The 11210-nt window shown below is 35.2% G+C and overlaps 1 protein-coding gene across 1 annotated transcript; it reads left to right on the top strand.

The window, feature by feature from the left end:
• The first annotated feature begins 10166 nt into the window (after positions 1 to 10166).
• LOC109266999 (olfactory receptor 51I1-like) lies at positions 10167 to 11210 on the top strand. The gene has a single exon (XM_053899232.1). The coding sequence runs from the start codon at positions 10254 to 10256 to the stop codon at positions 11208 to 11210; it is 957 nt and encodes a 318-aa protein (XP_053755207.1). The 5' UTR covers positions 10167 to 10253.

The raw sequence follows: 11210 nt of genomic DNA, 5'->3' as shown, positions 1-11210 counted from the left end.
TTAAGTCACCTCCAGGAAAAAGAATATTTCTTTTTTTGTATTCTCCTGTTGATTTATCAGATATATCAAGGCCCAACACAGAGGAGGTGTTACATAAATGTTACATTAGTATTAACAGATCCAGCAATATGCTATTTATTGAAGATATGCATTGAACAACTTTGTGTGTTAATGTGTTAATGACGGTAGCTGTATTCTTGAGATATAGCTGTGAGAAATGACTATATAAAATGTCATTATGGAATTCATCAATTTAACCTCTCAGGAGCCTTTGAGAATAACTAAAGATAATACATAAAGATGTGTAGAATCTCAGAGTACTAGGTAGTATACACCATTTAACTCCAGCTTTACTAAATGTAAAAATTCCTACTATTCCTATCAGTGAAATGGCAAACAGAACCAAGAACACCTGAATAAACACAGAACATATCCAGACTGTGAACTGAGAATACTTATGTCAACTCTCTTACTTGTGCAGGAACACTTTTGCACAAGGAATTAAAGATGTAAAACAGCAAATAAACCCATCTTTTGTTTTATTAAATTCCTGAAAATAAATTTATTCAAATAATCAATAGGCAATCTGGGCAAATGGAAATTATTTGAGAGAAATAGATTGCTCACATAGAAAAACAGCTTAGGTCCTTTATCGAACAACAATTTATTTATCAAGATGGCTTTCACTTTCCATACCACATTACTTCTACCCTAAACTATTATGCCATAAGATTTATATATTGCCATTCAGTTCCAACCTTCAAAAAGATATCTCAGATCTTGGGTCCGGATCCCAAAACCCTAGAAATACCCCAACCTGACCACTTTCTTCTGAAGTACTACTAGAAATATGTCAAAGTAGTGTTCTCTATTAGTTCAATTAGTAAGTTATGGATCTAGTTTATACTTGGTGTCCTACCATGGCTTAAGACCCCATAACTCATGAATCTCCTGCTTGGAGATATCCAAGATGCAACATGAGGTAAACCTCATGTTGTGCCTGGTCTCCAACTTCTTAATACCGAGTTTCAAATTACTGAGATTATATTTCATCATGAATAAAGAGCAGTTGCTTTTATGCAGTCCTTTCACATTTGCTTCCGTTGGTGCAAATTTGCCTTATTAATAGACATACTTTTGTTTGTCTTTCTGTTGTTATTGCTAATTTGTGTGTTTAAGAAGTTTCACGTGGGTGAAGGCAAATCCACAACTGATAAGTCTGTCCTTGAGATGGCTCCAAGGACTGATGAAGACAGAAGGCCTCCACAGTACAGCAGACTTAAAGGAGCAATTTTGCCTTGAGTGACCAAAAGGATTAGGAGAACTTGTCTCAGCTCTTTTCCTATTTACCATGGGAATCTGGTTGGGGGAGAGAGAGCTCTTCTCTTAATGCTCTATCTGCCAGGAATTGCATATTTATTAAATCTGCAGTTTAGATAGCCAGTAACTAAGGACCCAAGACCCCAGGTGCATGAACAATTTAATTTCCCAAGTATTATCAGGCATGTATTGATTTGTCACATTCCAAGTGTTTTCCTCTCCATGACAGATTATGCATCTTAACTGTAGCTGTGCTAAAACTCTCATTAGTGCGCCTGTCTTTTCAAATGGCATATTTGTACCAAATATAATTTATAATGACTTTGGCCTCTTTGGGAAAGTCTCAATGTGAAGAATTGTCTATTTGAGAAGTTCCCTAAAATAAAAAAGAAGTAAAATGTGAACTTGTGACTTGTTTAAGGAAGCTTCCAAAAGGAATTCAGGCAGGATTGTTAGACTAGGTTACTAGCATAAATAAGTAGACAAAATTTTACAGAGAACTTTAGTTTATGAAAATATGATCTAGTACTCCCATATACATCAATCAGTTGATATATTGGTAGAAATTACAGTTGAGAAATTTGATTTTGAAAAATTTGAGTTTTACTATCTAATATTACCCAGAATAATCTTAGATGCAAATATTTTGACACAGTGAAGGCAGAATCACAGTGGAGGCAGGACAAGGATATAAAGACATGAAAAGGTTTTGAGGGTGACTCTGAATGGGGTCCTGGTTTAGAAATTTGGATTTAATGATGTTCCCCAATCAAGTGCCTACATGGACTCAAATTTTCTGAAAAATAGTTTGCCTTTATTTTAAATATAAAGATAGAACTGAGATAATAGGGACTCTAAAAGTATCTATTTGAATATTTTGAAATATGAATTTAAGTAATTTACCAAAGAATTTGCACACATGTCCAATAATGCATAACAAAGATCATACCTTACTAATAATCAATATAACAATACAAATTAAGGGAATAACAATACACTTTTTTTCCCCATCTGGTCTAGTATGTTAGGAAATTTAAGAGATTAGCAAGTGTGAAGGAAAAGAAGTCAAATCTTTATACTTCTCTGGATGTATATTTATTTAACATTTTTGAAAGGAAGCTAAACAGGAATTAAATATGTACTAAGATGGTATAATTATTCATATTTGTGAAACATAAGCAGTCTAAAAATCAGAGAGGTGCTTAATATATTACATTCTTATTGTGCAGTATTAAGTATCATTTATTTATTTTTTAAGGAGGCTTCATGCCCAGCATGGAACCCAGTGTAGGGCTTAAACTCATGACCCTGAGATCAAGACTTGAGCTGAGATCAAGAGTGTGACATTTAACCTACTGAGCCACCCAGGGTCCCCAATATGAACTATCTTTTAAAACTCAGAGGGACATTTTTTGTACTGTCATGGAAATATGCCTTTGATAAATCCTTGAGAAAAAAACCCATAAGATATAGAAAGATACAGTCTGAAGTCATGTACTAAATAACTTTAATATATTTTCTTTTTTTAATGTTTCTTTTCTTTTTTTAATGTTTATTTATTTTTGAGAGAGAGAGAGAGAACTTGCCCATGTGAGCACACAAGTGGAGAAGGGGCAGAAAGAGATTGGGCAGAGGACCCGAAGCAGAAGCCTGATGCGGGGCTCGTGAACTTAGAAATCATTACCCAAGTTTAACTTGGATATTTAACTGACTGAGACACCCAGGTATCCCGAAATTTTTTTATTTTTTATGCAGAAAGATAAAGTTAGACAGTTTTGTTTTGTTAACTCTGGGGAAAATAGTTGTTGCAATAAATTACATGGAAAAAAGTTTTGACAGCATGCAAGTATTTATTTGTATTAAATACTTTTTTTTTTTAAAAAATAAAGTTTATTTATTTATTTTGAGAAAGAGATAGAGAAAGGTAGAGAGAGAGAAGGAGAGAGGGAAGGGAGAGAATCCCAAGCAGGCTCCATGCTGTCAGGGCAGAGCCTGAGGTGGGGCTCAGGAACCCATGAACTGTGAGGTCATGACCTGAGTCAAAATCAAGAGTCAGATGCTGAACTGACTGAGCCACCCAGGAGCCTCTGTATTAAATACTTTTAAGTAGTTATTATTCTATTTGCTAAGAAGCTTAACATTTCCTAAACAGCCGATCTTGTTTAAACATAGTTCTGGTTTACATGTTCTCACTCCAGCTTGCTTTTCATATAACAAAGGAAGAAATTGCTCAGATCCACTGTGTTCAAATAAAAATGAAAGCTTTTGGTTTCTCCAGTACAAAAAGATGCTCTATGGTGTACAATATCTGAAAGATGCTTCCTCCTTTCTCAGATCCCTTGGGGTGAAAATAAATTTAAGCTTCTTAGCTAGGGGTTGGGAGCCCACAGTGCCTTTTAAATCTCAGCAGAGCTTTCTGGGTACTTGGGAGACCTTCTCTTGTTGGCCTGTAAGCTACCATTAAACGACCAAGCCTTTGAAGTAAAACTGCTTCCGCACACAGAGCTGTGGGGTTTTGTGTCTTCCAGGGAGGGACAGTCCTGCCAACAGACACATGGGAAAGTGAAAAGGCCATTCGCCGTGTAGTAAGTGAAGTATTTCAGAGATAAATAATAGCAACTACCATTGTAAATGTCCTTTCAAGTAAATTGGTTATAATGTTCTTTCAAGTAAACTTATATAATAATAACCAGTTTTCCAGGGTAAAGGGACCCATAGGAATGGCTAGTGTTGAGTTAGGGTATGTGAGATTTGGGGATTAAATTGTTCAGAGAATCCTGCGTTTGATAAACTATACATTTTAAAGTTAAATGTAAAGTTAAAGTTACATGCTTGTTTGAATTTCATCTGTATTTTTTTCTGAGTACTAATTGGTGTAGTCATGATCAATTTAAAGAGTATCTGTTAATGCTACCTGTGCATACTGTGGTTACACAGCTAGTATTAGATTCCCAAATTACATGGACTGCATTTCTTGATTTGATAGCTTTCCCTGGAATCCTGAAACCTGTGCCTCAGGAATATATTTTGCAACATGAGTTAGATTTGACTCAATCAGCATGTTCTGTTTTTAGGTGCTGTTTTTAGGTTCATGGAGAGATCAAATGCTTTTGCAAATTTTGGGACTTTTCTCCCCACCTTGTTTAGCAAAAGTGCTTTTCCCAATATAAATGTTGAGTTCATGCCTACTAGTAATAATAGTCATCTTCTTTACAAGTTTCAAGATGAAGATTTGTGTTTTGGGGAAATGACAATTTAAAACCAAACTTAGGTGTTCAGATAAAATATAAACTTGACCTGGGTGAAGAGCTGTTCTGCTAATATTTAGAGACTTGTCGGTCTGCAAAGTCAACGCTGTATTGATAATACTAAGCTGCCATAATATTCCTGATCTCAGTTCTCTGTAAAGCCACTGTAATTTTGCAGAATTACACAAGGAATGTTGTTCCTTTGCACAGGAAACATATTTGCTTTTACCCAACTGATGCTTCTTTAGAATCCTCCTTAAATTCAACTGATCATTGGAACCATCTGCAATATCCCTAAGTTAAAATTTATACAGAATGAAGTAGATATGGGTATAAATTTGATATATACCTCTCAATCAGACCTCAACACAGTACTACACAGTGACTTTCGCAAGCTTTGTTTTTCAATTCTGTCAGCATTATAATAACCTCTTTTACTGTTTTCTGTTTAATCTTTCTAAATACCCGTTAAGAGGTATGATTACCCATATCTTGACTGCAAGGAATATTAGTTCTTCGAAAGGTAAAATGACCATTGTGATTACATAGGAGGGAAAAGACAAAGCCAGTTTTTAAACCATAATAATTTAGTTTCTTTCATAATGCTGTTTTACTTTAATGCTTTACTTTAATGCTTTACTCCAATGCTTGGAATGATACCTGACAAACAACATTCTTGTTAAAATGTGCATAAATGATATAAGGTAGTATGACATGACATGACATGACATGATGTGACATGACATAAAATGACATAGTGTAACTTCAAAGGGGAAGCAAGTAAAATAAAATTTTCCTTTCAGCAGCTGATATAAGAATGGATTTAGAGCTAGATCTTTTCTTATTTTAAGTTTGTTTATTTTTTGAGAGAGAGAGAAATCATGAGCTGGGGAGAGGCAGAGAGAGAGAGGGAGAGAGAATACCAAGCAGCACAGAGCCCCATGCGGAGCTCGAACCCATGAACCATGCGATCATGACCAGAACTGAAATCAAGAGTCGGACTCGGTTTAACTGACCGAGACACCCAGGCACCCCAAGCCATATCATTTCTTTAACCAAAAAGATGTTTATTATATTCATATATAACATATTATAATATGTAATGTATAGTTACATTATAAATGCATTTATATTTAAGTATATATTTGAATAATTATTTATATTATATAATTACCTGTGTAAAATATTATAAATAATATTTACATATATGATATATTTATATGTAAAAATAATAATCAAAGAAACAGGGCTAATGGATGGAATAGAATGAATTATATTCAATTTGTTGTTTGAAGCTGGAGTTATAGTAAAACAAGAAGCTTTTATGCTAGTAACTAAGATGTATTCATAACAGATACATGTATGTGAATGACTATGTTTATGTATGTGTAAGTGCAGGATATTTTTATAATCAGATGTGTTATGTGTTTTTAGCCCACTGCTACCAGGGGCATTTCTCATTTATACATGTTTAAGATAGAGCCTTTAGTAAATCAAAGTGAAACTTTTTTAGAAATTTGTGTAAGAACATAGCTTTTGGTTGGATTTTGAAGGAAAAATACCCACACGCACACATACACACATATATATATATATATAACACACTCAATATCCATATATTATTTTGGTGAATTAATATTTATATTAATTAGTTTGTTTTCTTATAGAAATTCAAGTACTAGGATCCAGGAAATGTATATTGACTTCACCACTAGTATTTGAAGATGGGCCAGGTATCAGCTATTCTTTAATTAATTTTTTCTAGAATTCTCTTTCTTTTATTCTTTCCTCCCTCTCTTCCTCTTTTTCTCTTCCCTTCTTCTTTCCTTCTGTACCACTGTCTTTTTCTGCCTTTCCATCTCTGTTTCTCTTGCCTCTTTTCTTTCTCCAACACATATTTAAGTTCCTCATTCACCTGGAATATTGGTTTGATCAACTTGACCTTATTTTTTTTTATATAATGTATTCAAAAATATAAATAACACATGGGAGAGGTTTGATAGACACACTAGATAGATACTCTGACCTATATGTATATATAACAGTTTATATATACATATCACTTCTCTCATATACTTTGATTTTTAATAAAATCCATTCATGGTTTTAATATGAAATCTCAGAGTAAAAGAATGTGAGAGTATATTATTTTGTAGAAATATTTTAATATTTCCTAACAATCAGTGTGTGTCCTAGCAAAGTTAATAAGGATTTTTATAATGTTTGCAATTCACTTAGACATACATTTGTATTGAATTGAGTATGATAAAGGCCAAGAAACAAATGTTGATTGGTAAGGTTTTAGGCAGTGAGTGTGCAGTGTGCTTTTGCTCTGTCTCATACATTTAATCCTCACAGAATTACTTAATAAAGTATCATTAATACAAATTTACTGAAAAAAACCCTGAAATTTAGTGAAATTAGTGAAATCAAGCAATTTACCTCAATCCTTATTAATCAAGTCAGCCATTTACCTATACAAATTGTTTATCATAATATATAAGGTTTTTCAGGAAAAAAATCTCATTTAGAGAAATAACCTGTAATCTCAAGTACTTGCAGATTAGTCGACAGGGCAGAAAAATAATAAAAAATTCAAAAGTTTATGGGTGTAATGATAGGAGCATTAAAAGTTACCAAAGAAGGAAGTTTGTTCAATTATTTTGAAAGGGGTTAGGGAATACTTTTTGGACAAGATAAATTTGAGATTTATTTTTAAGACTGAAGAGAAGTTCATGAGGTATGTAAGAAAAAGGGATATTTCTGGAGAAAGCACAAGAAAAAGTTGTAAGCATCGATAAGGGTTAAATTAGCCCTTATGCTTAGGGTACACATTTGAATTTCCTTTGAAGCATATGGGTAGAGATATCTATGGGTCAGCTGAATATATATTCAGAAAAGGTATGTGGGTTGGATATGGAAATTTGGGAGTTAACTAAAGTCTTGAGAGTACTCAAGTTGCTCATAAATTTTATATAAATCAGAAGAGAAGAAGATAAGTAAATCAATTTGAACTAGAGAAGCCATGCCTTTTGTTCAAAGCCACCTTTAGATTTCTAAGGGATATGATGCATGTAGGGTGTTATAATTCTTTAAAATGGAGAAAAAATGAAAGACACTGTTGGCAAAAATATTAAAAGAGGACATAGGGATTTTTTTTTTCAGTGTGGATGTGCACCATTTAGATCAGAGTCAAATAGGTAAATGTGTAAAAAAATATAACTTGGCACTCATCCTAGATACAATAAATTTCTAGTAGTGGGGTCAAGTAATTTCACAAACTACAGTGACATTTTCTTTATGAATGAGTTGAAAGGAAGGATTTGCAGAAGATATCCTGAAGAGATACATTTTGATGAACTACAGATTTAGAATAATTAAAAAGCTATTTCTTAGACAAAAATCTTATATTTTTGATTAGCTTTATGGAGGTGAAAACTACCTAGAATAAAATTTACCCGTTTTAATAGTACAATATGATGAATTAAATATATATATATATATATACATATATATATATATATATATACGTATATATATATACCATTCAATCAGTACATTAGCCATGGTATGGGCATTTTCTTTAAAAAAATTTTTTTAAATGTTTATTCATTTTTGAGAGAGAGAGAGAGACAGACAGACAGACAGAGCAGGGGAGGGGCAAAGAGAGGAGACACAGAATCTGAAGCAGGATCCAGGCTCTGAGCTGTCAACACAGAGACTGACATGGGGCTCAAACTCACGAACCGTGAGATTATGACCTGAGATGAAGTCGGACGCTCAACTGACTGAGCCACCCAGGCACCCCAGTATGGGATGTTTTCATCTCCCAGAAAGATAGTTCTGCCTGTTTGCAGCCAATCTCTTCATACTCCCTGTTCATCTCTCAAACCTCTGAGCAAATGTCACTATGACATTGTGTTTTCTAGAATTTCATATAAACGAGGTCATACATCTTTGATCTTTTATTTTTGCCTTCTTTCACATAGCATTAGTGATCCATTCATTCTGTTGCATCTATCAGTAATCTCTTCCTTTTTTAAAAAAAGTTTATTTATGTATTTATTTTGAGAGAGAGAGAAGGAGAGAGAGGGTGAGAGAGAATCCCAACTAGGCTCTGCACTGTCAGTGCAGAGCCTGACACAGGGCTCGAATTCATGAACCACAGGATCATGACCAAAATCAAGAGTCAGATACTCAACTGACTGAGCCACTCAGGCACCCCCCTCTTTGATTTGAATTGTGTGGATTTGTCACAGTTTGTTTACTCATTCAACAGTGGTTGTATATTTTTTTTTCTGGGTTTTTTGCTAGTATGAATAAAAATATTATGGATAAATGTGTACAAGTCTTTGTGTGAACACGAGTTTTCATTTCTCTTGGCCCAAATTTTTTTTTTAATTTTATTTTTTTAATTTAAACCCAAATTAGTTAGCATATAGTGCAACAATGATTTCAAGAGTAGATTCCCTAATGCCCCCTACCCATTTAGCCCATTCCCCCTCCCCACAACCATTCCAGTAACCCTCTGTTTGTTCTCCATATTTAAGAGTCTCTTATGTTTTGTCCCCCTCCCTGTTTTTATATTATTTTTGCTTCCCTTCCCTTATGTTCATCTATTTTGTGTCTTAAAGCCCTCATACGAGTGAAGTCATATGATATTTGTCTTCTCTAATTTCACTTAGCATAATACCCTCTGGTTCCATCCATTGTTGCAAATGGAAAGATTTCATTCATTTTGATTGCTGAATACTCCATTGTATATATGTACCACATCTTCTTTATCCATTCATCCATCGATGGACATTTGGGCTCTTTCCATACCCTGGCTATTGTTAATAGTGCTGCTATAAACATGGGGGTGCATGTGTCCCTTCGAAACAGCATACCTGTACCCCTTGGATAAATACCTAGTAGTGCAATTGCTGGGTCATAGGGTAGTTCTATTTTTAACTTTTTGAGGAACCTCCGTACTGTTTTCCAGAGTGGCTGCACCAGCTTGCATTCTCACCAGCAATGCAAGAGATCCTCTTTCTCTGCATCCTCGCCAATATCTGTTGTAGCCTGAGTTGTTAATGTTAGCCATTCTGACAGGTGTAAGGTGGTATCTCATTGTGGTTTTGATTTGTATTTCCCTGATGATGAATGACGTTGAGAATTTTTTCATATGTTGGTTGGCCATCTGGATGTCTTCTTTGGAGAAGCATCTATTCATGTCTTTTGACTCTTGGGCCAACTTTTAAGAGTGAAATTTCTGGGTAATGCTAACTGTATGATAAATGTATGTATAACTTTATAAGAAACTGCCAAACTGTGTTCCAAAGAAGTTGTACCACTTACATTCCAGGAGAGAGAGTTCCAGCTGTTCATATCCTCATCAACATATGGCATTTTCAGTCTTTTTAATTCTAGCCATTCTAATGGTATCCTATTGTATTTATTTACATTCACCTAATAAATAATTATGTTCTACATCTTTTCATGTACTTAGTTGCCATCCACATATGAAAATAGTTATGAAGCTAAAAATAGAAACTCAATTTTTCAGTTCTCCATATTTTAATTTTATATTCTGTGCATCAATAACCTATTTACTTTAAATTTGGCTTTCACATTTCCTGACACATGATTTCTCTTTTATAGGTTTGCAAGTATCCTGAACTACAGTCCTATGTGCATCTTACTATGTTGGCTTTTAATAACACTTTCTTTAATTGGCCCACTTTCTCCTTCATTGGTATTCCTGGTCTGGAGGCTGCACATATATGGATCTCCATCCCCTTCTGTGTCCTGTACCTCATAGCCCTTGTGGGTAATGCCATTCTTCTTATCCTAGTTAGAGCAGAAAAGAACCTTCATGAACCTCAGTTCTATTTTTTGGCTATGCTAGCCCTTACTGATCTAGGCCTTTCATTGTCAACAATGCCTAGTGTCTTGGCTATCTTCTGGTTTGATGTCCGCAACATTGGCCTTAATGCCTGCCTAACTCAGATGTTCTTCATCCACACCTTCTCCTCAGTAGAATCAGGTGTCCTGGTGGCCATGGCTTTTGATCGTTTGGTAGCTATCTGTGCTCCATTAAACTATACCAAGATCCTTACCCACTACACCGTTGCCTGCCTTAGTGGAGCTGCCCTCATACGAGGTGCCACTCTGCTGGCTCCTCTGCCTTTTTTCCTTAGGACTTTTCCTTTCTGTGGGGCCAATATCCTCTCACACTCCTATTGCTACTACCCAGATATGCTGAACTTAGCCTGTGGGGACATTACCTTCAGCAGTGCCTATGGATTGGTTTTTGTTCTCTGCACATTTGCAGTGGATGTTGTTTTCATCTTAGCTTCATACATGAAGATCTTGGACACTATTATGAAGCTGGAGACTCAAGACAGAAACTGGAGGTCACTGCACACCTGTGCCTGTCACCTATGCACGGTGCTTGTGTTCTACCTGCCCCTAATCAGCTTGGCAGTGCTGCATCGTTATACCCAGGACACTTCCCCAATTCTGTATACCACCATGAGTAATGCCTACCTCCTCATGACACCACTGCTTAACCCTCTCGTCTATAGTCTCAAATCCCGGCAGATCCAGGCTGCCCTGCGCAAGCGATTTTGGGTGCAACGTGTCATTGCTGGGGAATGA

The sequence above is a fragment of the Panthera pardus genome, unplaced genomic scaffold (genome assembly GCF_024362965.1).
Source record: "Panthera pardus isolate Hobbes unplaced genomic scaffold, ASM2436296v1 HiC_scaffold_12, whole genome shotgun sequence".
NCBI classification, from domain to species: Eukaryota; Metazoa; Chordata; class Mammalia; order Carnivora; family Felidae; genus Panthera; species Panthera pardus.
This window is presented reverse-complemented; position numbering and strand designations above follow the sequence as displayed.